The 25,808-nt window shown below is 47.1% G+C and overlaps 1 protein-coding gene across 2 annotated transcripts in view; it reads left to right on the top strand.

The window, feature by feature from the left end:
* Positions 1-25,808, top strand: part of Rap1gap2 (RAP1 GTPase activating protein 2) — a 180,070-nt gene that overhangs the window by 60,564 nt on the left and 93,698 nt on the right. For both annotated transcript variants that reach the window (XM_077800504.1, XM_077800503.1), the window contains one exon: positions 24,628-24,712. In XM_077800504.1, the coding sequence (XP_077656630.1) occupies positions 24,628-24,712 (85 nt within the window). The remainder of the gene's footprint in view (positions 1-24,627; positions 24,713-25,808) is intronic.

The following is a 25,808-nucleotide window of genomic DNA, read 5'->3' as shown; positions in this document are numbered from 1 at the left end:
CAAGTCACCTAAGGAAATTTGGTGTGTTGCTTTCAGAAGGGCCAGAAGATAGAAGCTGGGCAGAAAAAAACCAACAGTGCCTCACTGTACTGGCCCTGGCAATTTAGCTGGTCCTGGACTTAAACTCAGCATTGCTATTTGGCTGGTGGCTGAGCTGCTGGTCTTCTCCAGATGCCTTCTCTGCCTCTGCTGAGTGAGGTGTTCCTTCTTCAGTAGGCTGAAGCCTTCAGCAATAAGCACACTCGTTGGTCTGCTTTTCCCCTGAGTCCTTGAATGTTAAGGTTGTCAGACATGTGACAGTGCTGAACCTCATCTCAGAGAACAGTCTGGCCTTGGTCAGGGTTGGCCTCAGTTCTGGGGTTGATTAATGCTTCCCCACCCTCTTTTGCTGATGCATCGTGGACATCCAGTTGTCCTTCAACCCAGAAAGTCTAGATCCTTTGAATACAGGTTGCCATTCCTTCTAGCCACCTGGTCAATGGGCGTCTTGATCCCAAGATCCTGGCTGGGTGAGGTTGGCTCTCGTGTGATCCATCCCCCTCCTGGAGGGCCGGGCCCAGCAGAAGCCTCAGAGGTCTGAGAGATAGGGACTCCTAAATAGCAAAAATAAGACTGCAGAAGGACAGAGGAGCAGCCTGAAGTCTCAAGGAAAAACACAAAATAATCCAGGATGTATATGGTGCTCATCTGTGGTCCTCAGTTTCCCTTTCTGTGATATGGGGTTAGGACGAATGAATGCTTTTAACTTGTTCTTTCATGGAATTATTCATGTAAATAAGAGCGTATTCAGCAATTCTACTCCTAGGTATGTACCCTAAAGAATCAAAAACAGGAACTCAAAGAATACACGTACACCAATGATCATAGCCTAAAGTGGAAGCAACCCGAGTGTTCTTCAGCAAAGAATGAATAAGCAAAATGTGGTTGATCCATAAAGTGGAAAAATTTTCAGCCATAAATTAGAATAAAATTCTGTGACAACACGTATGAAACTCTGGGGCTTTATGCTAAGTGAAATAAGCCAAAGAACTTAGTTCCACCTTGTCTTACTCTGCTCTAAAAAAGTGCCATGGACTGGGTGGCTAAAGCAACAGATATTTATTGGTTTATTTATTTTGTGGTGCTGGGGATTGAACCCAGGACCTCATGCATGCAAGGCCAGCACTCTATCAACTGAGCTATATCCCCAGCCCACAGACATTTATTTCTTACCATTTGGAGGCTGGAAAGTCTAGGATCAAGGCTCTGGCAGATGTGGTATCTGGTGGTGGCCTGCTTCTGGGTTCTTCTTCCTGTGTCCTTACATTGCAGAAGTGGTGAGGTGACTCTGTAAGCCTCTTTTATGATCCCTAACCACCTCCCGGGGACCCCTTCTCCTACTAACTGTTACATCAGGGATAGGATTTCAACGTATGAATTTGGGCAAGGTATATAACCATTCAGTCTATAACACACTTATGTGAGGTACCTACAACAGGCAAATTCATAGAGACAAAGTAGAATGGAGGATACCAGGGCTAGAGGGAAGGAGAATAATAATCACAATTATTATTATTCCAGTACGGGGGATTGAACCCAGGGATGCATTACTACTGACTTACATATATCCCCAACTCTTTTTATTTTTTGTTTTGAGAGAGGATCTTGCTAAGTTTCCCAGGATGGACTTGAACTTGCCATCCTCCTGTCTCAGCCTCTTGAGTAGCTGGGATTTCAGGCTTGGGCTTCTGCATCTGGTGGGAGGGAGAATGATTGCTTAATGCGTAGAGAGTTTCTGTTTTGGATGATGGAAGAGTTCTGGAAGAACCATGACTGCCACTGAATTGCACACTTAAAAATGGTTAAAACAGTAAAACCAAAACCTAAAAACCCAAACAACTTTATTCAGAACAGAAATCCTTTGTGATTGAGGATGGGGGGGGTGGGCATGATGGAGTGGCTTAGCCTGGTCTTAGGAACACTTGTGCCAGGAGTCAGAGTGCCTTAGGGACCCCAGGGAAGCCACAGTTCTTCCTTGCCTAATAATAGGGAACAGATAGACAAGAATGGTGGGAACATGAGGTTAAGGGAATGATTCTATAAAATGGGCCTACTGTGCTGACCCCCGGGGCCACATGCTTTCTTTATCAAGAATCAATTTACCCGCAGCCCTACCTGGACAGGACATGCCACATTCTTCAGCAAACTATCTGTTATCTGCAGGAGAAATGTGGGCCCAAAATAATGTTGATAAGAGGACCCCAAGTTATCCTGAAGGCGGGAGACTTTTGTGACCCTTTTCATAGACCAGATACCGAAACTCAGAGAGATAAGAATAATTCCTTCTAATCTAAGAATTTGTGATTAAAATACATTTGGAACTGATTAGCCTGGGCCAAAGTGACCTAGAGTTGTCTTGGCACTGGGCACTTGAAAGTCATATGTCATCTTACTGTCAGTCAAAAATCAAGAGGTAGATCTGGGAAAGACTCTGGAAAACTTCTCTGGGATCCCCAATAAAACTGGAGTGCAGGAGAGGTATGCTGTCCCTCTCCTCTCTGAGAGGACCCACCCTCTGCCTTGAGAGTGTCCCTTTTCCCTTTGATAAACTCATGCCTGGTAACATGAGTAACATGTCTGAAATCTTTCTGACTTGCTCACAAGAATTGGGATTTGGAAGGTGGGAGTTACACTGCCTTAGTTTCCTGGAAGGCCCCAGTGCTATTACATTTGGTGTTTCAGTCCAATTATTATCAGTTATTAGTTATATTTGGTTATCTCAGTCCTTTCCTGGTTGCTTTATTTTTTCAGCCTTTTTTCCTGAATCTCTATTCTCCACCTGTTTCTGGTGGCTGGAGGAAAACTCTTGAAATAATCGATCTCTTTTGGCTAGGGCACACTCTAGTATAAAGTTTTCTTGATTGGAACCTGGACCAACAGAAAACCTTGGGACCTCACTTGAGGCTCCTAATTCATGCCTAAGGTACCTTCCATCTCTTTGGGCCAGGATGCCATATTTAACGCCCTTTGCCTCTCATACCGAAAATGCCAGCTTTCCTTCCTTCCTTAGCTTTCTGCCAGATATCTCTTGAGGCTTGCATCTGGAATGTAAGATGCCAGGCAATTGTCCAAAACTGGTTTAACATCAGAGGAGAAATGCTACTTTTAAATCCAAGTGGGACATAAATGGCTGTTTTATCTGTTCTTGGACTCTGGGATTCTGCCCTCTCAGTCAGTTCCTCCCTAAATGCTAGAGAATAGGAGAGACAGACCAAGGGGACCTGGGAAGCCTGACTAGGCCAGATCCTGGACTTTTTGAAGACACTTAAGAAGTTTACTTTCTATTTTGGGAATAATGCAGGCAGGCATTACCCCAAGTCACAGAGACACCGCTTCAGGATCGGACAGGCCTGGGAATGTCAGGGGGTGCTCTGCTTCCCGTGGGGTTTCCTCTTTTCTCCAGTGGGCACAGGGAAGTGAAAATGGAAAGATCCAATATGTACATGTCTTCTTTACATTGAGAACTTCTTGCCGAGGACCTCATGAGCTCCCACATTCTTTAAATATCTGGACTGACTAATCTGATTCAAAAAATGCACTCTGGTCTGATATAGATGTTCCGTGTTCTCCTTCACTAGAGGAATTACAGCTGTGTCATTTTCATTTTTTTTTCCAGAACTTCTTTTTTTTCTTTTTTTTTGAGTTCATGGTTTGCCTAGTGAATTCACCTTTGATCCTGTGCAACTAAATGGATATATTTTGTTCTGATTAGTCTTGTTTTGTGTAACTGAAATTTTTTTTAGCCCTCTATTTGGTTTTTCCTGCTTTTTATTTTCAGAGGTCCATTATTCAAGGAAAATCTCTAAAATCTTTGTTTCCTATCAGTCTTTATGTATATTTGTGCACACCCGTGTATTTTATATCATGTCAACATTTGTTTTTGTCTATAGATCGTGGGCCAAGTGGGAACTGGATAGTGAGATGGAATCAGATAGTGGGGATAATTGCCCAACTTACTATATTGTGACTCTACTTAATGTCACTGAATTGTACACTTTAAAATGGTTAAGATGGCAAGTTTTGGGGCTGAGGTTGAGGCTCAGCGGTAGCACACTTGCCTGGCTTGAGTGAGGCACTGGGTTTGATTCTCAGCATCACATATAAATAAATAAAGGTCTATAAACAACTAAAAAGATATTTAAAAAAAGATGGCAAATTTTGTTATGTGTGTTTCCTCATATTTTTTTTAAAAAGTGAAAAACACCCTACAGACCAACACATAAATAAGGATGGGGGAGGGAAGAATAGAAATAGACAAAGGGGGTATGAAGGAAGGGAAAGGAGAATGGGAATAGGAAAGACAATAGAATGCATTGGATATGACCTTCCTGTGTTTATATATGAATACACAATCAGTAAAACTCCACATTATATACAACTGTAAGAATGGAATCTTGGGGCTGAGGTTGTGGCTCAGTGGTAGAGCGCTTGCCTAGCATGTGTGAGGCACTGGGTTCGAGTCTCAGCACTACATTAAAAAAATAAATAAATAAAGAGATTGTGTCCTTCTACAACTGAAAAAAGTATGGGATCCTAATTAGAATTAAGTTATACTCCATGTATGTGTAATATGTCAAAATACACTCTACTGTCATGAATATCTAAAAATAAAACATTTTTAAAAAGCCCACAGACCAGAAAAAAAAAAGAAGTTGAAAAAAAACAGTGGGTGTGTGAGCCGGGGGAATCAGGTGGCCTGGGTTCAAATTCTGGTTTTCTAGCTTATGGATAAGTTAGCTCATTTTTCAGAGAATCAGTATACTTGTTTGCCCAGTGCAGATCATAAAAGAATATGGATTCTGAGGATGAAATGAGAGGGAAAGCCCTGTCCCCAGGGCTTATCATAAGGATCAGGAGGTAAAAATGGACAAGAAACAAGCCTGAATGAATACCAGTGGGGTTCAGAACAAGAGCCGAGTTCCTGGGGAAGGCCAGTCCTCTCTGGAGTTGGAAAATCGTTATGAGTGCAATGGTGATAATGGCCACTCTGGCCAGGCTCCCTCTCCTCTGGCTAATTGGACATTTGCGCTTAAACGAGACACTCTTGAAGACCAAAACCATTCATGACTCCAAGCAGGGAATGTTGGAATTTTAGAAAAAATTCATAACGATGTTGGGTTAGCTGGACGTAGGAGGATAAAGCTCCTATATCCTCCACTGGTCCAGAGATGTACTTTGTGTAGGAAGAGGTTAGATGCTTCCTGCCTTTAATTGAGAGAGGTAACCTGGGAGGTAGAGCAGGTTGGCAGAAATGATGAGGTCATTTCTGCACACTTTTCAGAAATGCTTTGTTCCCATTAGCAGTTACTCTCTATGCCCACCTCAGAGGTGTTTGTGATACTCCAAGGGGGAGGTGTCCAGGTGGCAGTGACATTCCATCCAAAACTCAGTGGAGGGGCCTGGACTGGAGGTGAAAAGGGGGAGTTGTTCTAGGATGGGAGGGGGAGTGTAGGGGGCCAGGGGAGTGGAGGGGGTGCTCCCTTTTACCCCTTTCTCTCTGTAAGTCCTGTCACTAGCATGAACCATCCATTGCTAAGGCTTGGTTAGGATGCTCCACTGGCTCATTGAGCACTAGGCTTGCTCCTGCCACTTTGACAGCTTAACTAAGCAAATGAGCAGGAGTCTTTCCCTGCAGCAGTTCCTTGAGGGGAGCCGGACAACTCTGGGTTCCTTAGGAGGAGGTGGAGCACTCTTATGTGTGGGCACAACTGTCTTTGCAGACCTGTGCTGGAGGATTTGGGTGTTCCTGCCACCCAGGAGCCCCACTGGGGATTCAGGCAAACCTGGGTGCAGATCCCACTTAGCCACCTGGTAGTTGGGTAACCTGGGGCAAGGAACTTCATTTCTCTGGGCTTCTATCTTCCCATGTGTTTGGTGGAGTAATGATAGTGCCCTCTTCATGCGGTGGTTGTGAGGGCCATGAAGATGATGTGTCTAACACCTTGAGCACAGGGGCTGGTGCTGGTTGGTGCTCAGCCAGTGGATTATCATCCTCTCTGCAGAGTGTGGCACAGTCACATGGGCACTGGCTTGCCTACTCCTTCCCTTCTCTGCCTGTTCTATGTATCCGGCCTGACCCCACCTCCAAACCCTTCTTACACTGAAGGTCCCTACTTGCTCCTTGGTCCCGCTCCTTGGCTCGAACCCTCTTCCTCTATTGAGCTCAGTCCCCACCAGCTCATTCATTTTCTCCTCCCCTGAGCCTGATGGTAAGCCTGGGGACAGTGTCATCATGTTTGTCCACATCCCTCCTGAGACTTTGAGGTCCTTGAGGCTGGGTCAGTGCTGAGGATCCAGGCAGTCCTGCTGTTTGCCTTTCTGGAGCTCACAGTATTGCGGGGAAGACAGGCGTGCAATATAATATAGTCATTCCCATGGAGAGTCTGTAACAGGGTGGCAGACAGCACCAGGCTCCTAGTCCAGAATGGACTCAGCACACGACATTTTGAGCAAGGATGTTTAGACAGACTGGGGGTGAGTAGGACACAAGTGGACAAAGTCTGGAGTGTGGTGGCTGTGTGGATAAGGAGAGGCATGAGGTGAGGCCCTGATGTGAATGCGAGAGCGGCTTATGGGAGGAATGGATACTCCGTGCAGGCTGGTTGTGGCAGGAGAGGAGAGGAAGCAGGAGGGGTGGGAGAGGAGGCTGGATGGGGCCACTGGGACACAGGAGCCTTGAGGACATGTCAAAGAGATGAGTCCGATCATAAGGGTGGTAGGAGCCATTGAAAGGATAATGGCATGATCCACTTTACAATTATTTTGCACCTTCTGTCTCTCTCAAAATTTTGGTGAAACATAACATATAACTTCCCATTTTAAAATGTATAATTCAGTAGCAATCAATACATTCATGATGTCACATGACCCACCTACCACCCACTCATCTCAGAACTTTTTCATTATCCAAACAGGGATGCTATACCTATTAGCAGGCATTTTCCCTACCCACAGGCAATCACCTCTCTATTTTCTGTCTCTATGGATATGCCTTTTCTGGGTATTTCATACTAATGGAATCATACAACATACGATCTTTTGTGTCTGACTTTGTTCCCTTAGTGTGATATTTTCAAGGTTTATTCACGTTGTAGTGTGTATCAGCACTTTGTGCCTTTTTAAGGCTGAATACTATTTCATTGTGTGGCTACCCCACATTTTGTTTGTTCATTCACCCATCAGTGGACATTTGGGCTGTTTCCACCTTTTGGCTACTGTGAAGAGTGTTGCCGAGAACGTTCATGTACACATGTTTGTTTGAACACCTGTTTTCAGTTCTTTTGGAGTGGAGTTGCTGGCTCACTTGGTAACTAGGTTCAACTTTTTGAGGAGCTGCCCAACTGTTTTCCAGAGAGATGGCACCATTTTACATTCCCACAGCCATGTGTGAGTGTTCCAGTTTCTCCATATCCTTGCCAACACTTGTTATTTTCTATTTTTGTTTTCAATTATGGTCATCCCAGTGGGTGTGATCAGCTTTTCATTTTAGAATGGTCACCGTGTCTCCTTCCTTGGAGAATGGATTGAGGGGTGTGCAAGGGATGGAGATGGGTTAGGATGCAGATTCCATTGTCCAAGTGAGTGATGAGTGGCATGGGGGGGGGTGTAGCAGTGGGAGGAGACTAGGGAGGGGGTGAGGACTTAGTGATGACCTGGAGGCCTTGGATGAGGGAAGTGGGTGCTCTAACATGACTTATCAGGTCATGTCCCCAGAGGTTAACACTGTGAGTGGGCGTTTTATAAGTATTCACTGAGTGAATGCCAGACACTCAAGGGGAAGAAATGCGGGACTTTGTTGCTCTTTGGGCTCTTAATGAAGGTCCCTACCACAACTGTCCCTAATAGTGTCTTGAGAGGTGGGGTGAAGGGAGGCCTCGGGCAGCTTGTCTTATGGGGGTGACTTGGTCAGTGTATGTTAAAGTGGCTTGAACCCTCTTCCTCTATTGAGCTCATATGGATCAGGAGGTAAAAAATGGACAAGAAACAAGCTTGAATGAAGCATCCTAGAAGGATCACCTCTATCCTCTTTTTTCTTTTGTGGTGCTGGGATGGAACCCAGGGCCTAATGCATTCTGGGCAGACACTCTACCAGAGAATTACAGCCCCCAGCCCTTTTAATTTAGCTTCTTTATTTTTGCAGTACTTGGGATTGAGCCCAGGGCTTCACACATGCTAGGCAGGGTGTCACACATGCTAGCCAAGTGCTCTACCACCTAGCCACATCCTTAACTTCCTTTTACTTTATGTTGAGACAGCGTCTCACTAAGTTGCTGAGGCTGACCTAGAACTTGTGATCCTCCGGCCTCAGCCCCCTGAGTTGCTGGGGTTACAGGTGTGGCCCTGGCCTGTTCTCTCTCTATTTCAAGATCTGTGGCCTGGGGAGGCCATGTGGGAGGGGCTGAGAGCTTGAGGGAATGGCCCTTTGGGTGGGGGCTCTGATGGCCTTATTTGGGGAGGGGCACTCAAGGGCTGACCTGCCAGCTGTGAGGGAGTAGTGGGGCCCGTTCTGAGTCTCCTAACAGTGGCATGAAAGCACTTCCTGTATGGACCCTGTGCACAGTCCCCTCAAGGGGACACCCAGGGAACATTCAGGGCTTTCCTCTGTTCTTGACATTTTCATCAGGGTTCTGGAAGGAGCCAGAGACCTGGCTCAGCCCCTTGTGTGGTTCTTATTGCCGTTCCTCCCTCGGGCCTCTGTTCCCCGTGTGCCGCCTGCCTGCTGGGCCTTCTCCAGCTGGGCAGCCTTTTAATTGATGTATTTTGGCCCTGATGGGGAGCGAAGTGTCTTCCATCTAAAAGCTTCCAAAATCTGTCTTTTCCTCCATTTCCCACTCCATCCAGATTCTCTCTTTCTCCTCTCTCCCTTTCTGCCCTCTGCTCTGGTTTTCTTTGTTTTTCCCCCACTCCCCTCTGTTCTGTCAATCTGCAAAACAAAAATATTTTTAAAAATCCCATGTATATAGCTCATCTGCAGCTCAGAGCAGGATAAAAATGTTGCTTCCTTTTGGAGCTGGCTTTTGAGCTTTGGGCATTAGTCAGCCCTGATGCTGGCGGCTGCAGGAATTTTGGCATAGAATCCCGGTGTGGCTGCCTTGTGGCCTGGGGCCTCACCAACGTGGCCTCTGAGTTTCTGACCCAGAAAGGTGGGTGGGTGGCCCTTTCTGTCTGGTTTCTGCTCACCCTCTTGTCCAAAGAGATGCAGAAGAGACCAACAGGGGGCTGGGAGACTTCAATCAACCTCTGGGCAACAGTAAGAACTGGAAGGGCCACTGTGGGCAGCCCCTGGCCTAGGTGGACTGTGGGCTCCTGTTGGACTCAATCTCTGCTACTCTCCTCCCTCCAGCAAGAATGGACGTGTCCTTTGCTTGGCCAGTCAGGAATTGATTATTCAATTCTGTTAGAGGTGTGTGTGTGGGGTAGGGTTAGGAGAAGCACAGGATGAGGTCCTCCCGAGGTGTCTAGTTTGAACCATTGCAACTGAGAACCACCCTCACTTGGCAAGACTCAATGGGACAGAGAACACTAAGTGTAATGAATTCCAGGGCTTGCTGTAGGGCTGAGAGAATGCAGAGGAGGGGGCCAGAGGGGGCCATTAGTCCCTCCCTCCCTCCCTCCCTCCCTTCCTTCCTTCCTTCCTTCCTTCCCTCCCTCCCTCCCTCTCTCCCTCTGTAAGCAGGATGGCTCAGCCACAGTTTGGAATCAGAGTTCTTGAATTTGAAGACTAGTTCCTCTGTGGACTAACCGTGCTTCCTTTAGCCAATCATTGGACCTTTGTTGAGCCTCAGCTGACTCATGTTTATAGGAGAAGAAACTGTCAGTCCTGTTGTCACTGCATGCAAATTGTACCTTGGCCCCCCCCAAATCTGTGGGTACTGCATCCCTGGATTCGGCCAACCATGGATCAAAAATATTCAGAAAAAAATTGTTCTGATCACGTATAGGTTTTTTTCTTCTCATTAGTCCTTAAACAATTCAACAACAACTATTTATGTAGCATTTACATTGTATATGTATATTGTATAAGTAAACTAGAGATGGTTTAAAGTATTTGGGAGGATGTATATAGGTTAATAGGCAAATAATATGCTTTTTTATGTTGAGGATTGAACTCTGGGCCTCAAACATGCTGAGCACACACTCTACCATTAAGCTTCACCCCCACCCCAAATTCTGTATTTTTCTTTTTGATCCTGGGGATTGAACCCAGGGTCTTGTGCATGCTAAACAAGCACTGTACCGTTGAGCTACATCCCTGCCTTAATTTGCCATTTTAGATAAGGGACTTGAGTATCTGTAGATTTTGGAGGGGGAGGAGCCCTGGTTCCAAGTCCTTACAGATACTCAGGGACAAGGGACAGTTGCACAAATATAGTCTGTGTATGAACATTTTGAGGGCCCACAGGATAGGGTGCTGTCTTGAATGATGTGTGCTGTATAGAGAAGGGTAAGACAGTCCATGCCCTCTGAGTAGTGCAAATAGACACATTTCTGGAAGGATCTGGCTAAAAGGTTCTCATTATACTTTCTCATGGGACACTGACCCAAGCTCTTTTAAGTTTTTTTTTTTTTTTTTTTAAGCAAATAGTCACCAAAAGTCCACAGGAGCCAGGTGATGTGCAGGGGGCTGGACCGGTGTGCTTGGAGCATGTTGGATGAAGGTCAACAAACGTGAAGCTAGGTGCCCCACTGAGTCTTGAGGCTGTAGTGAGGTTCCTTCAGCAGGAAGAGGCTCTGTGTTCTCCCCCTTTGGCTGCTTCCGATCCATTGCATGCACAAAGTTTCACGTCCATGGGCTTAAGCGGCCTTGGATGATTTTTTGGCTGTCCTAGGAGTGGCCTCTTTTTGTCAACATTGAGTCTTGCAAACTGGGGCAGGGAATGGATCTGGGAGGGGAAGGCTGCGGCCTGGGCCGAGGCTCTTAATTCTTAGTGGCTCCAGCTGCCTGCTGAGGTTGACTTTGGGGCCCCTAGGGAGAACAATGCTGTGTTCGTGGACAGACCCATCCAGAATTATTGACGTTGATGCATCATCTAGTTACTTAAATGGCCAGGGCAGCTGGAAACGATCGAGCGCGAAGCCCAAAACACCAGCCTCTTCCCATCCCTGACTCCCTGTGGCAGGTGCAGGGGCTGCTCCCCGGGGTCTAGTGCTGTGGTTTAATGTGCCACCCTAGAAGAGCAGAAGGCAGCTGTGGCAGGGCCCCTCCTCACACCCAGAGCACTTCATTTGATGCCTCTGGATTCTCTGAAGATTTTTCCCCCAATGAGTATCTATTAATATTGACAAGGAAGATTTAAAAATCAGAAAAAGAATGGTAGCCTCTTACTTGATGGTATCTTTTGAAACATTTCAAGAATAGGTTATTTGTATTTGAAAAGATTTTTTTTTGGTAGGCATTTAGCAAATGAAAAAATATTTTTTTTTCTTAAAAAACAAGAACAAAACAAAACAGTGTCCACCTCAGGTGCTTTCCCAAGCCGTGTTGCTTTTGGACCTCAGGATTGTCCAGGAAGATGCACCTGAGGTCCTTGAACTACCCTTTTTGACACAGAGAGGTTAGTGAATGACCCCAGTGCCTCAGCAGACCACATCAGAGGAGAGCTCTGCAGAACTCACTCTCCAGGGCCCCTTAGAATGCCAGCTCTGACGCTTACTTGCTGTGGAAACATTCACAAGTCGGAATCTCTGTACTTCAGTTTCTTCATCTATAAAATCTGAGAATAATTCTTTCTTTTTTTCTTTTTCTTTTTTTTTTTTTTTTGCACTGGGGATTGGACCCAGAGGCATTTTATCGCTGAAATACATCCCAGACTGTTTTTTTTTATTTTGAGACAGGCTTTTGCTAAATTGTCCAGGTTTGCCTCAAACTTATGATCCCCTTACTTCAATCTCCTGGGATTACAGGCATGAGCCACTGAGCTTGTAATGGGAGAAAATGGGAGAATAATTCTGTATGTACTGCATAGGGTTGTGGAGAAGATTAAGTGAAATAAATTTGAGTTTAGTACTAAATAAATATTAACTATATGATGATGATGATATGATGATGAAGTATATTACCTCTACCATCTATTATCCAGAGGAGAAATCAAAGGTGAGAAATCATGTGACTTCAGTAACATCAAACTGGTGGGGACATGGGTCAGTTGTCTCACTCTTGATCAGAGAGTTGAGGTCAGCCAAAGAAGCAACAGTAAACAGACCAATTGCAGTGGAGGCAGCATCTCAGTTTAGCCCTCTATCTCTTATAATCTATAAATTTCCATTTGATTTTTCATTTTCCAGTTCATTCAGTGCTAGGCACTGTGCTGGGCCAGCCAGTGGTCAGGGTGCACATGAGAGACCTGCCAAAGAGTGAGGCAGGAGCCTCTGCTCTCACTGGGTCAGAGGTCAGCCTGGCTGGGCCATTAGGTTTCTGCTCATCAGCTGGAGATCTTGCTTAGCCAGTGATCCTCCAGCCTGCCAAGCCCCTCTTCTGAACCCTGCAGCCGTGTAGTAGCACAGTGTCAGGCCCAGCTTCCAGTGTGGTCCTGGAGGCTCTCACAGTTATTGTATCCTTCCTTTCTTGAAGTCCTCAAGAAAGAGGCCAACATTGGGAGGAAACAGAGTTTTGACATCACTAGATTTGACTCATTTTGTATGTCAGATTAGAGTGTCATTGAGATGAGATGGCAGGCCTAGTCCCTGTGGACCCAGTCAGCTGTGCTTTGTTGCTTGGCCACAGTTGGAACCCCTTATCCTTAACATTTACCTTCCAATATAAAGCATGGTCCCAGGCAAGAAGGGCAAGAATGAGGATGGGCCACATGCCCTGTCTCAGTACTGGAAAAACGGTTCCAAGTGTTTGAGTGTTTGTCTTCTTTTTTTTTTTTTCTTCTGCAGTGCTGGAGATTAAACCCAGGGCTTTGCTCACGTTAGGCAAGTACTCTACTCCCGAGCGACACGCCCAGTGTTTGTTTTTCTTAGATAGGGAATAACACGATTAATGGACTAGACCAGACACATTCACCTTGAAATGCTTTGATCTCTTCTACTGAGGATGTTATTTAGTTTGAACCAATTAACAAAGCCCCCTCATCTGGTATGTCACTGAGTTCTAACTTATTCAGAAGAGTTGAGAGAGAGAGAGTGGAGTGGAGTGGTGGCTTAGCTAGAAGAGCCAGTCGGCCCAGTGATAGAGTGACTAACGGACTGACGAGTGATTTCTAAGCATGGATGGTTGAACATACCCGTGTGCTGGGCCCTTTGCAGGGTGGCTCCTTTCTCTTTGGGTTTAACCAGGAATTCAGCCAAGACATGGACCCCTTAGTGTGCACTATATCCTCCTAATGGCACCATTTTTTGGTTCAATTCAGTAGTCAATGTTTCTTATTGTGACTGTGTAAATATTTTTTATTGTAGAGTCATGGAGCATGCTATAATTATGTTTACTTTTCACTTTTTTTTGGAGTTAATGATTAACTGGTGTTTCCAACATAACAAGGTTTTCTATGTACATATCTTTCTTTTTTCTTTTTTAAATTATTTATATGTATCCTTCCATAATTCCTTAAATAGTTTTCCCTGACCCCAAAGCTGGCATCTGCTTGCAACAGTGGCACATGTCTGTAATCCCAGCAATTTGGGAGGTTGAGGCAGGAGGATCAAAAGTTCCAGGCCAGCATGGGCAACTTAGCAAGACTGTCTCAAAAACAGAGGTGGGTCTGGGAATGTAGCTTAGTGATAGAGGGCCCCTGGATTCAATCCATAGTAACAAAACAAAGCCAAACAAAAAGCAAAGCTTGTACCTGGTAGAAATCTTGTCCATTCCATTCTTTCCACCAGGAGACCTCACTACCAGAACTTTCTGTAGTGGTTATTTTTTAATAGTTGCCTCCCACTAAAGGGTACAAGAGGGCAAAGTGTTTGAGTTCTTGAATATTTCAGAATATCTTTATTCTACTCTCACACTTGGTTGATAGTTTGCCTGGGTATAGAATTTTAGGTTTAAATAATTTTGAAGGTTATTACATTATTGCATACTAGATCCTAGAATTGCTGTTGGAAAGTCTAGTGATGTGTACCTTTCCATTCCTATGTATATGGTGTGTAATTTGTACTTGTTCTTTGGAGTTGCTGAAGAGTTTTCATTTACCCACATGTTCTGAAATTCCATGACAATGTTTCAGGTGGATCTTATGTCATTTATTGTGCTGAGTACTTGGTGATTTGAAAGACTCAAGACCTTCAGTTTTGGAAAATGTTCTTGTACTGTTTTTCTGATAATTTGCTTCTGTTATAGTGAAATTTTATGCCAAAATTCCTTGGGTTAGGAATTCAGCAAGGGTACACTGAAGATGGATGCTTTCACAATGTCTGGGACCTCATCTCGTGTGGCTCAGATGGTTAGAGATGGCTGGGATGCTCTACTGGGGCCATATGTCGGTGGCCTGGGCTCTGGCTTGATTCCCAGGTTCTCTTTGTGGCATCTGTTGGGCCTGAAATGGCCAAGATGCTTTCCTCATGTGCAGGAACTGGGATGTCTGGAACATCTGGGAGTTGGCTGAGCATCTCTCTCTATGCAGCTTCTCCATGTGACATGGTAATCTCAGATTTTTTTTTTTATATATGCTGGCTTGTTTCCCCTAGAGCAAATGTTCCTAGAGATCAAGTGGAAGTTGCAAAAGTTCTTATGACTCAGCCATGGAAGTTAAGTAATGATATTTCCATCCCCTTCTGTTGATCAAAACTGAAGTCGCAGGGCTAGCCCAGATTCAGGGGAAGGGGACCACACAGGACATCAATATCAAGACACATGGCTCATCAGAAGGCCAACTTTGGATACTAGCTACTACAGCTTCCCTCCCTTTTCTCTATTACCTCTTTCTGGAACTTTCGTTGGTCAGATATTGGATCCTCTGATATTTTTATTTTCCAAATTTCTTTTATTTATGTTGTGCAGTCTTGGAGATTGAATCCAACCTCGGCCACTGAGCTATATCCTCAGCCCCCCATTTCTGTCTTTTATTGGTAGACTTCCTCAACTAAGTCTTCCAGTCATAGTTTCAATTCCTAACATCTCTTTCTTGTATCCTGACCATTCTGTTTTTTAAAAAAGTTTATTTATATGCAGTGCTGAGAATCGAATCCAGTGCTTCACATGTGCTAGGCAAACCCTCTACCACTGAGCCACGACCCCAACCCACCATTCTGGTTTTATAACATTCTTTCCTTGTGTCATGGATGTAAAATTTTGTTTCATCTCTCTGATGATATTAGTTTCTGCTGTGTTTTGAAGTTTCCATGGATTCATTGCATTGGCTGTTTCCTTCAGGGTCCTCTTGTTTACTTTGGTGTCTCTTCTTCACGTCGGAGCCTTGGTTGTCAAATGTCTGCACCTTGGTTTTTCTCTCTGTACCCAAGAACGAGACTCTAGGAAGTGGATTGTGAGCTCTGTGTGGGTGGGCTGACTTGCTGCCTGTGGGCTTCCATGCAGGGGTGATGGGGCAGTGGTCAGTGGTTGGTAGAAGCCTCTCTTTCCATTGGAGGAACCTAGCTTGTTCTATTTATCATGGTGGCGGGGAGCATCATTTGACTGCTAGGGAAGTAATATGGGAGTCCAAAGGCTTAGCATCTCAAGTGTCTATCAATTCCTCTCCACCAAGCTTTTGGTGCTGCATGTCAGATGTGGGACCTTGAGGCTTCCTGGGGTTCTCCAGGGTGAAGCCTCCTCTTTTCAACTACATTATCCTCTGTGGACACCACTCTGCCAGGGCAGTTACCATGCGCTATCCATTGCCCATCCTCCAAGTACCTATAATCTCCTGTGGGCTGTTTTTCTCTTCTATTATGTTTGTCAGTTCACACTTTTCCTGCTACTATTATTTTAAGGGAAATATTTATTTATATTTGTTTATATCAGAAGAAGTGAAATAAATTCATGTGGTCAGTCTGACGTTTGTTGTGGGAAATCTCGACAACCTTAAGAATATCTCTATTTCCTTTTTCTTTTCTTTTCTCATATGGGATCAGCCCAGGGCCTTACACATGTTAAGCAAGCACTGTGCCACTGAGCAGCATTCCCCTGCCCAACTATCTTTATTTCCTAAAACAATTTGAAAGGACATACTTATCCCTACTTACAAATGATGTTTTATTGTGATAAATGTCATATGCCCAAACTGAGTGAATCATAAAATAAGCACCCATGCCCTCCACATCCAGGTTAAGAAAGGCTCACAGGCTGGGAAAGTGCCAATATATGCTGTATCTTTGTGACTCTGGGCTTTCGTGTTGGATTCTGATGCTGTCTGTGACCTTGGGAGCTGGCTGCCTTTGCTCTGACCATGATGTAGCTCCCTCAACCGAGGCCAGGTAGCGCCAAGCAGAATCGCTGAGCACGTGAGCAAAGCTGCTCAGTTGGCAATTTCCAGATGATGCAGTGCGCCGTGAAGGCTGGAGGGCACAGACACAGCAGCTTAGGGGATTCTTTAGCACTTAGTAATGAAGCCTCTTGTACAGCAGGGGACTTGCCCACCACCCCTCCTGGGCACTGGCCCTTCTGTCCTTTATCTTTTGGCTTTCTTAACCCTACAAGTTTTTCTAGGGGCCTCCTCTCCTCTCCTGGCCTCCAGGTGTCCTGCTCAGTAAAGTGGTATGATGTGGAAACCGCTCTCGAGCTGATACCTTTCTCTTTCTCAGAGGCATTGCAGCATGGTGGTTAAGGTCATGTACTCTGGAGTCAGACTGCCTGGATGCAAGTCTTCTCTGCTACTTTCCAGAGACATGTTCTTGTGCAAGTTACTTAATCTCTTGCTTCAGCAACAATGAGCCTCAGTTTCAGGATCAATAATATGTCCTCTAAAGGATTGTGGTGCGTAGGAAATGAGATGTATATGTGGATCTCTTTGAATAGTACTTAGGACATGAGAAGTCCTTGCAGACTATTTGATGGCAGTGGCCTCTCAAGAGCCTGCCATGTGCTAGGCACGTGCTTCCTCTGTGTAAGTGATGCCGCTGTCCACAGTGCCATTTGCTTTCCTCTGTACACCTGTGCCCTGTACCTCTCCCTTTGCTATTTCTCTCCCAGTAAATGCCTTTCCCTCCGGGCCTGGAGCAGCTGTTACCTCCTCTGGGTGCCTTAGTTGATTCCCCCAGGAGGTCTGGGCCTCTCTTCCCTCTGTCCCGTGGCACTTTATTCTATGTCTTTTAACACAATAACGTCTGGTCAGTGGGGTCTTCGTGTGGGTATGCGGTGCTTTCAGGATGGTTTCTGCATTTCACTGCTCCTGCTTGGATCATATTCCCAGATGCTTGTCAGTAATACAGACATCACCACCCATGATGAGACACAGCCCACCTCGGGTCTCCCAAGAACTTGAGCTTAGAGGACCCAAGAGGGTTGCTGACCTGTGTCCTCTCACACCCTGCAGTGGCATGCAGGCTGCACAGAGCTGGCTTTCTAATGGTGATGGAAAGAGCAATGGAATCGGGGTCAGAAATCTGGAGGGTAAGGTCTGCCTCTTGCATTTTCTGACTGTGACTTTGGGCCCACACTGAACCCCTGGAGTCACCACCTGCTCATGTGTGAACATTAAAGCATTAGTCAGCTCTAGTAGTTGCTTGTTCAGCAAAGACTTTTTTTTTTCCCCCTAAGGAGGGATGGCTTGCCCACATGGGTAGGTTGGTCCACTGCCCAAGATATAATGGAGAACGAGGCCCAGCCATCCTCTTCCAGGGGCCTCTGAGGGTCATGGCTGGTTCTCTGAGGCTGATTGGGTCTGTTTTGTCTGCTTCTCTTAGCTACTGCCCTTTTTCCTCCTACCTCTGGCCCAGTTAAGGGCTTCAGGGTCCTCCAGGGAAGGGCAGTGTCCCTGTACCCAGTATACACAAAGCCAGCGTATTCTTTGATGCTACAGCCACAGAACCTCACCCAGGCCTCTACTAGGTCCCCACATGCAGCTGCATCTTGCTGCTCAGGGTGAGACCAGCAGCAGAGTCCACACCTGATCCGCCTGGCACACCTCCTGGCTCCTCAGCCCAGGCTTCTGCTATCTGTCCACTCCTTATGGAGATCCATAGACCCCTTTAGCTCCCTCTCTCCTCTTCCTTTACACAAGGGCCCCAACACTCAGTAAGTGCTGTAAATGTCCATAAAGGAGTCGTGCTTCCTGACAAGTTCTTCTGGAGCTGTGATCTCTCACTTCCAGCACGCTTGGCCTGAGTGTGTAAACTGGTTTGTAAACTGTGCCTCCTTGGAGAGGAGGAGGGAGGCACAGTTTTGGGCAACTCCCATGGCTCTCCAGGCCTGTCTGTGTAATTAGGCTATTGGACAGCATCTCAGGGTTTCTCCCAGGGTCTGCTGATCTCTGTGCCCTGGGATTGAATTGGGGGTGGGGGTTGTCATTTGGGAAGTTTTGAATCACCAAAGGTCTCACATTGTGCTTTGAATCTCTGGGGAGGTTTTAGAGTCTGCACTGGGGTGGGAGGGAACACCCAGGTCAATCCTGCCAGGTGCCAACAGGTGAGCAACACCTGCTTTTTCCCAGGAAGCTCATCAAACAGGGCATTGGGACCCACCCCCTCCACCTGCCAGAGCCCTTCTCTCCTGAGTTCTGTTTCCCCGCCCCCACACTACCATGACCACAAAGCAGGACCGTCCACACCATTCAAGGCCCTGGGGGCACCAGAAGGCAGCTGGAGAGGAAATTAAGCAGCAGGAATGACAGAGATGGAGCTCATTCAGCCATTTCTTATTCCTTTTTCTAAAATTGAGATATAATTCATATATATATAAAATTCATCCATTTGAAGTGTACATAATTCAGTAGGTTTCAAGTTATTCACAGAGTTGTACAACCATCACCACAGTCTGGTTCCAGAACATTTTTATCACCTCGAGAAACTCTGTCTCCACTAGGAGTTGCTCCCTAGGCCCTCCTCCCCCAAGCTCCTGGCAACCACAGATCTATTTTGTTTCTGGATTTGCCCAATCCAGATTTTTCATAGAAATGAGACCATACAGTAATGTGGCCCTTTGGGATCGGCTTCTTTCACTTACCATGAATTTTCAAGATTCAGCCATAGTATAGCATATGTAAGCCCTTCATTCTTTTTTTTTTTTTTTAATTTTTGGTATCAGAGATTGAACCCAAGAGTGCTTAACCACTGAACCACAACCCCAGCCCTTTTTATTTTTTATTTAGAGACAGGGTCTTGCTCAGTTGCTTAGGGCCTTGCTAAATGACTGAGGTTGGCCTCAAACTTGTTATCTTCCTGCTTTAGCCTCCTGAGCCGCTGGGATTATAGGTGTGCGCCGCTGCACTTGATTTTCTTTATTCCTTTTAATTACTGGATAATATTTCATTGTGGGGATCGACTGTATTTTGCTTATTTATTCATTGGTTGATGGACATTCGGGTTGCTTCTGTGAATCCTATTTCTCCTTTTCACTTGGTTTTCCCGAGAAGCTCTTCCCAGTGGTCCGGTTGCCCATATTCCTCTATTGGCTATTTGGGAGGCCAGGGATAGAGTAGCTGTGTGTGATGGGGTGGCTGGGGAGCTGTGTTGGTGAAAGCTGCAGAAAAGGGGAGTTTGGAGGTTTGGAGGTTTGTAGGAACCCCCTGCTGCAGGGAGGCCTCACACCTGGACCCAGAGCTGTTAGGTGGGGATTTTTCCTGCTGTTGATTATTAACCAATAATTGTAATCCTGGGAGTAGATCCCTAGGGCTAGAACTGGAGCTTATTGAGATGCCAGGAATGTTTTTGTGAGACATTTAAACAGCCCTGAACCCTTGGTTCTTTGTTTTCACTTGGAGACCAGATCGCCATTTTATGAAATACATTTTATGAATCATCATCATCATCATCATCATCATCATCGCCTATATTTGTATGTAGGACTTTGTGTTTTATTTTATAGCCATTACTTTTAATTCCTCAGAACGTTATTACCTGCATCTTTGCAGGCGAAGGGACTTAGACAAAGAGAGATGAGGTAACTTAACCAAGGTCACACAGTAGACTCTCAGGGAAAGCCAGACTTGAATGCTAGGAGTCTCTTGATTCCTAGTGTAGCATCTTGTACAAGATGGTGAACTGTTGTAATGACCTCAGGCGTCTGGGGCAGAGCCACCTAGGGTGAGGTGAGGACCCTGGAAGCCTAGGTGTAGTCACAGGGACTCTCACAGCTTCTTCTCCAGGTCCCTTTGGTTCTTTTCTCGTGAGTGCCTTTGGCTAAAGGCCAGGGCCGCTGCTGACCTCTCTGAGCCCTCCCATGGGCTCAGGATCTTTCATACTTTAGGGAAAGAATCCCAGAGTGGGATGCATCAGCGCCACCTGGCCCTGGGGTGGCAGAGATGCTGAGTGAGGAGCTCAGGGTCTCCAGGACCCCTGATCTGCCCATTCAGCCACCTGCATAGCCCTCTCTTTCAGCTGAGTGTACAAATTTCCTCTTCCTCTGGCTTCCTCTCCTCTTTGGGTCCCTCTGGGTCCTTAGTTGGATCTGGGACCCTATGTCCTTAGAGCCCGTGTGAGTTCTGTCTGGGTTGGTCACCGGCGGTTTTCAGTCTCGGGGTCATGACACATGGCAGGATCACTGTGGCTTACACGAAAGTTGTCCCCTCTGCTAATCATTTACCTTTTGCTCATCATCAAGGAGAGCAGATTCAAGGTTATACCTTGATATAATCACACCATTTCCCTTTCTTGTGTGTGATATGTTTGCCTGAGTGGGAGAGAAAGGGCTGCCCCTTCCCTGAGCATGCAGCTCTTACTCTATCTTATCTTTGTACCAGCTGGTGGCCAGGTCTGGCCTGGCTGTCCTGGGAGCAGGGTGGCTCACATGCAAATGTCATTGTCATGAGGACTGGGGCAGGACAAGGTCGAGCACAGCAGATCAGAGCAGAGAGGTGGGGCAGAAGCATGGTTGTTTTAGTCAGCTTTTTTTTGCCTCTGTGACAGGAAGACCTGACAAGAACAATTTTAGGGGAGGAAAAGTTTATTTCAGGGCTCACGGTTTCAGAGGTCTTAGTCCATAGATGGTTCCATTCCTCGGGGCTCGAGTTGAGGCAGGACATTGGGGCTGAAGAGTGTGGCGGAGGGAAGCAGCTCACCTGACGGTCAGGAAGCAGAGAGATACAAAATATATACCCCAAAGGTGCACCCCCAGTGCCCACCTCCTCCAGCCACACCCTGCCCACCTTCAGTTGCCAGTCAGTTAATCCAGTCAGGGATTAATTCACTGATTGGATTAAAGTTATCATGACCCAATTGTTTCACCTCTGAGTGTTCAGACACTGTCTTATGCAGGAGCTTTTGGGAGGCACCTCATATCTAAACCATAGCAATGGATTTCACCTTCTTGTTTTTGTACCAGTCACGAGACCAAGGCTAGAACTAACTGGGGACATGGGCTGTGTATTGTTCCTGTTAAGGCTGTCATTACCATGCACTGCTGTGCTCCCTCTGACAACTCTAGGGCAGTGTCCTCCCTTGCTGCTTCTTCCTCTTTTTTTTTTTTTTTTTTTTAATGGTACTGGGGATTGAACCCAGGGGCACTTAGCCATTGAGCCACATCTCCAGCCCTTTTGAAACATTTTATTTAGAGAAAGGGTCTTACTAAGTTGCGTAGGGCCTTGCTAAATTGCTGAGGCTATCTTTGAACTCACGATCCTCCTGCGACACTGGGATTACAATGGGATGCCATTGTGCCTGGCTTCCCGCTGCTTCTTGTAGCTTCTGGTGGTGACTGCCAATCCTTGGCATTCCCAGCTTGCGGCTGCTTCACTCCAGTTTCTGCCTCCACTCCACATGTCCTTGCCTTTACTGGTTGCCTTCCCTTCTTATAGGGACATTGGTCATATTGAAGGCTTCCCCTGTGAACTCATCTTGATTATATATGCAAAGATCTTATTTCCAAATAAGGCCCTCGTCATGGGTACTGCGGATGAGGATGTCACCATATCTTTTTGGGGAACAATTTCAACCCTTAACAGGCAGTTAACTCTAAAGTAGTGGGGAGGGCTGCAGCCAAGAGTGGGAATGGTGCAGTGTGGCCCACACTAGCCCACAGGTGCCCCTCAAAGCCATTCAGATACCAAGGCAAGGTGGACTTTAATTTGTAGCCAAAAACCTGTGCATACTCTGAGTTCTGATCTTTCTGAAGGCAGCAGCCATGTCTTCTGCCCACCCTGGTCTCCTTTCTGGGGACTTGGACACAGCCCTGGAGCTGGCAGGAAGTTGTTAGCCACAAGTGTTCATTCCTGCTCCCAGGTGTCACTTGGAAAACCCTTCTGGCAGAAACTGCCCTATGTTCCCACTTGATGGTCTTTACCACTCACTGCTTCCAGGAGTTTTTCCAACATTCAGGGGAAACAGGCTGATTCAGGGGAGAGGGCTCAGTCCAGGGAGGGTTGGTGTTGGGGGCCGTTTGCTTGGGACTCAGAGACTCTGGACAATAATCATATTGGTTCTGGATCTATGGATGTGGACATAGAACCCTTGGCCAGTGATGTTAACAACCTGCCAGCATTGCCCTTGTCTAGGGTTTGTGTTCCTGGAGAGCCTGGGCTGCTGTTGATCAAGGTGTTTACAAGCTATCTCCAGGGGAGTGGGCCAGTGATCCTTCTAAGCTCAGAGCATCCTGGTGGCTGCTGGGTGGGGATTTTTTTTTTAAGTATTAAAAAAGTTTTTTTTTAGTTGTAGATGGACACAACTACGACTAATTATGGTATTTATTTTTTTTTTTTTGTGGGGCTGAGGATCGAACCCAGTGCCTCACACGTGCTAGGCAAGCGCTCTACCACTGAGCCACAACCCCAGTGCTCAGTGGGGGTCTTGCTTGCCCTCTGCTCTTGCTTGATTTTCCCTGCCAGCCTTCCAGCCCCAAGGGGAGCTACCCTGTCATCACTTTAAGGGACTTGAGGATGGTGCTCCCTATACTCCATCATCCTTCCTCCCTTCCCCTCCCAGCTCCTGCGTCTCAGGGGCCAGGCCCATGGAGGAGGAGCAGTGGCTGCTTGAGAGTGGGCTGAGGAGAGTGGAGCCTGTGCTGGACCAGCTCTGTTGAGTCCACAGACAGGACCCATGGAGGTCATGTCTGAGGTCAAGTATGGAAGGGGAGGCTGGTGGCTGCAAGATAGAAGGAGCTGATGCATTTCTTTATGTGAGTGTGAATGGGTGTGCATGTTCATGTGTGTGTTCATGTTCTGAATCTTGGCCCTGCTTGTTTCTTGAGCCAGTTACAGTTTGGATTAGGAGGGGGGAGAACCCCCTCTCCAACTCTCATAGGTCACATCACCAAGGTCCAGGAAGAAATTAAGATGAAGGCAGGTGGAGGAGCAGAAAGGGGGCATGGCCAAGGTTGAGGTTAATGGAGTCATGTGAATCCTGTGCCAAGCCAGATGTTCACCACTGTCCTCTGGCCAGAGGACAGAGAAGGGTGGCTGGCTTCTGGGCGGGCAAGGGTTGTTGTGCCAGGGTAGCATGGTCCTGTAGCCCAGCCTGATGTCTCAGGAGGTGTTAGATTGGGCCTGTCACATGGGCTAAGAGGTGTTGGTGACTGAGCCCCAGAGCCAGACAGTGCTTCACCCTAGAATGCTGGGTGGGATTCTAGGCTCAGGAATAGGGAATGTGTGCTTCTCTCATGAAGGCTTGGGTGGGAGCTGTCATCCCTGCTGGCTGGAAAGAGGTGCAGAAGCATTCTCCCCAGGTGGCAGTTGGAGGCCCATTGATCATTTTAGTGAGACATGTGTGTTGGGCTGATTCTCTTGGCTGCTTCTGGTAAAGCTGGGCATTTGGATGGCTCTGTGGGTCTTAGGCTCTCAGTACTGTTATGCTTTCTTTAGCCAGGGCATGTCCTGGACACCAGAGTCTCTCTCTCTCTGGGACGCCCCAGGTTCTGCCCAGCTGGCCCTGTTTCGTAATTCTCTCCGAAGCCTTTTCCCACCCCAGTCTGCCTGGTGATGGGACAGCAAACAAGCTCTCCCTGGTCACTGGCAAGGGCCAGATGGGAAGTGGGGAGTGTGTGAGAGCCGCGAACTTGTCGCAATCATGTTGCCATGGTGACACAACTCTGTTTAGCTGCCTCTCTCTGGTCCTAGCCCACATGGACTAAAATAAGTTTAACCTGCAGCTCCCTGGCTTCCCAAGGTCAGCTGTCCTGCCTGGGCCTGTGTGTGTGTGTGTGTGTGTGTGTGTGTGTATATGTATAGAGGGGCCCAAAGGAGAATGAATCCCGCACATTGACCCCTGCTCCCATCCCCTTCCCCAGCCTAGTCTGTGGGTCTGAGACCTCAGGTACATCAGAATCACCTGGAGAACTTATTAAAACACAGATTCTTGGGCCCCATCCCTGGAGGTTCTGGCCTGCACCTGAGGACTCACCTTTCTAAGAAGCTCCCAGGGGCTGCTGGTGGTCCAGGGATCCCCCAGGAACCACGTCTTTAGATGTTAGTACGTCACAATAAAGGAAGACAGTCAACTCTGGTTTTCTGCATTGTCTATCAGGCTGCCTCCCAAGCCCAGCCACTCTTAGAGCAGAAAGGGAAGGCATGGGCAGGGCCTTGCTCACCACTTCTGTTTTTTTTTTTTTTTTTGGTCTCTTCACAGGAAGCAGGAGCTGGCCAACAGCTCAGATGTGACCCTCCCAGACCGGCCACTGTCCCCTCCTCTCACTGCGCCCCCCACCATGAAGGTAAGAAGCTCCTGGCTGGGAAGCAGTGAGGGAGGGAGTGTGGGGGAGAGTCTTGAGGCCTGACTGTGGCTTTGGCTCCAGGCCAGCTGCCCTTGTCCCACTGGGGGCCATGGAGTGCCTGTTGCCTCTGGAACCAGCATCCAATTAAGCTTTCCAGAGCAGGAGGAAAGTGTGATGGAGACTCAGGGGTGTTTGTGTCAAGGGGCAGTGAGGAAATAGACTGGGACTGAAATGGGTTTGGCAGGATGCTTGGTTATTAGCGAGAGGCCTTGTGGAGGGGTGGGGTTTGGGAACAAGGGGCCCAGGCTGGAGGAGGTAGAAGAGACAGAATGTAGTTGGGTGTCTTAAGGGGCAGCTGCCGGGGACTGTTTGGGGCTGGGAGTGGATGTTCCTGGGACTTGGGTGGCATCTGCATGCTGGCCTACCTGCCTCTCTCTGGTCTCCTTGGGATGGCCCTATTACTCCAATTCCTACGTGAGAGTTGCCCTGAAGGCTGGGAGGGGGGCAGTGGTGTATCAGCACTTTATTCAGAAGCCTCTTTCCTGGGAGATCACATCCCAGGACCCCAGGCCTAGGGCTATCCTCTTCCTGGAAAGAGGAGCCTATCTTCCCTGCCACCCCCACCCCCACAATCTTCTTCCCCTTTCACCTTTCACTACTCCTGCTCCCACCCCCTGCAGGATGGCTCCTTGGGCCTGCACTGGCCTTCAGGGGGGCTTGCTGCTCAGCCACTGCTCCTGCCTGGGCTGCTGTACATCCTCTCCCCTCCCTCCTGCCTTAACACTTTTTTTGGGTGAGGACTGGCTCTGAAGAAGTCACCTTCCTCCTGAGTCATCTGAAGGGACACCTAGGCCAGCCTGTATCCCTGTCCCAGGCCTCTGCTCTGAGGTGACTCACAGGGAAATAACTAGGCATCTTTTCCCTACTGATCTGTCTTGCTCCCCCTCTCCCTGACTTAATCTTTTGTAGTGTGATACCCCCAAAGGAAGCAGATAAAAACTGTCCATCTTCCTGTTATCATCACATATCAGATACCTGCCTTGTACAGAGCCACTTGGTATACACTAAGGGAGAATATATGCAATGGCAGTAAAGC

The sequence above is a fragment of the Urocitellus parryii genome, chromosome 7 (genome assembly GCF_045843805.1).
Source record: "Urocitellus parryii isolate mUroPar1 chromosome 7, mUroPar1.hap1, whole genome shotgun sequence".
Classification (NCBI taxonomy): Eukaryota; Metazoa; Chordata; class Mammalia; order Rodentia; family Sciuridae; genus Urocitellus; species Urocitellus parryii.
This window is presented reverse-complemented; position numbering and strand designations above follow the sequence as displayed.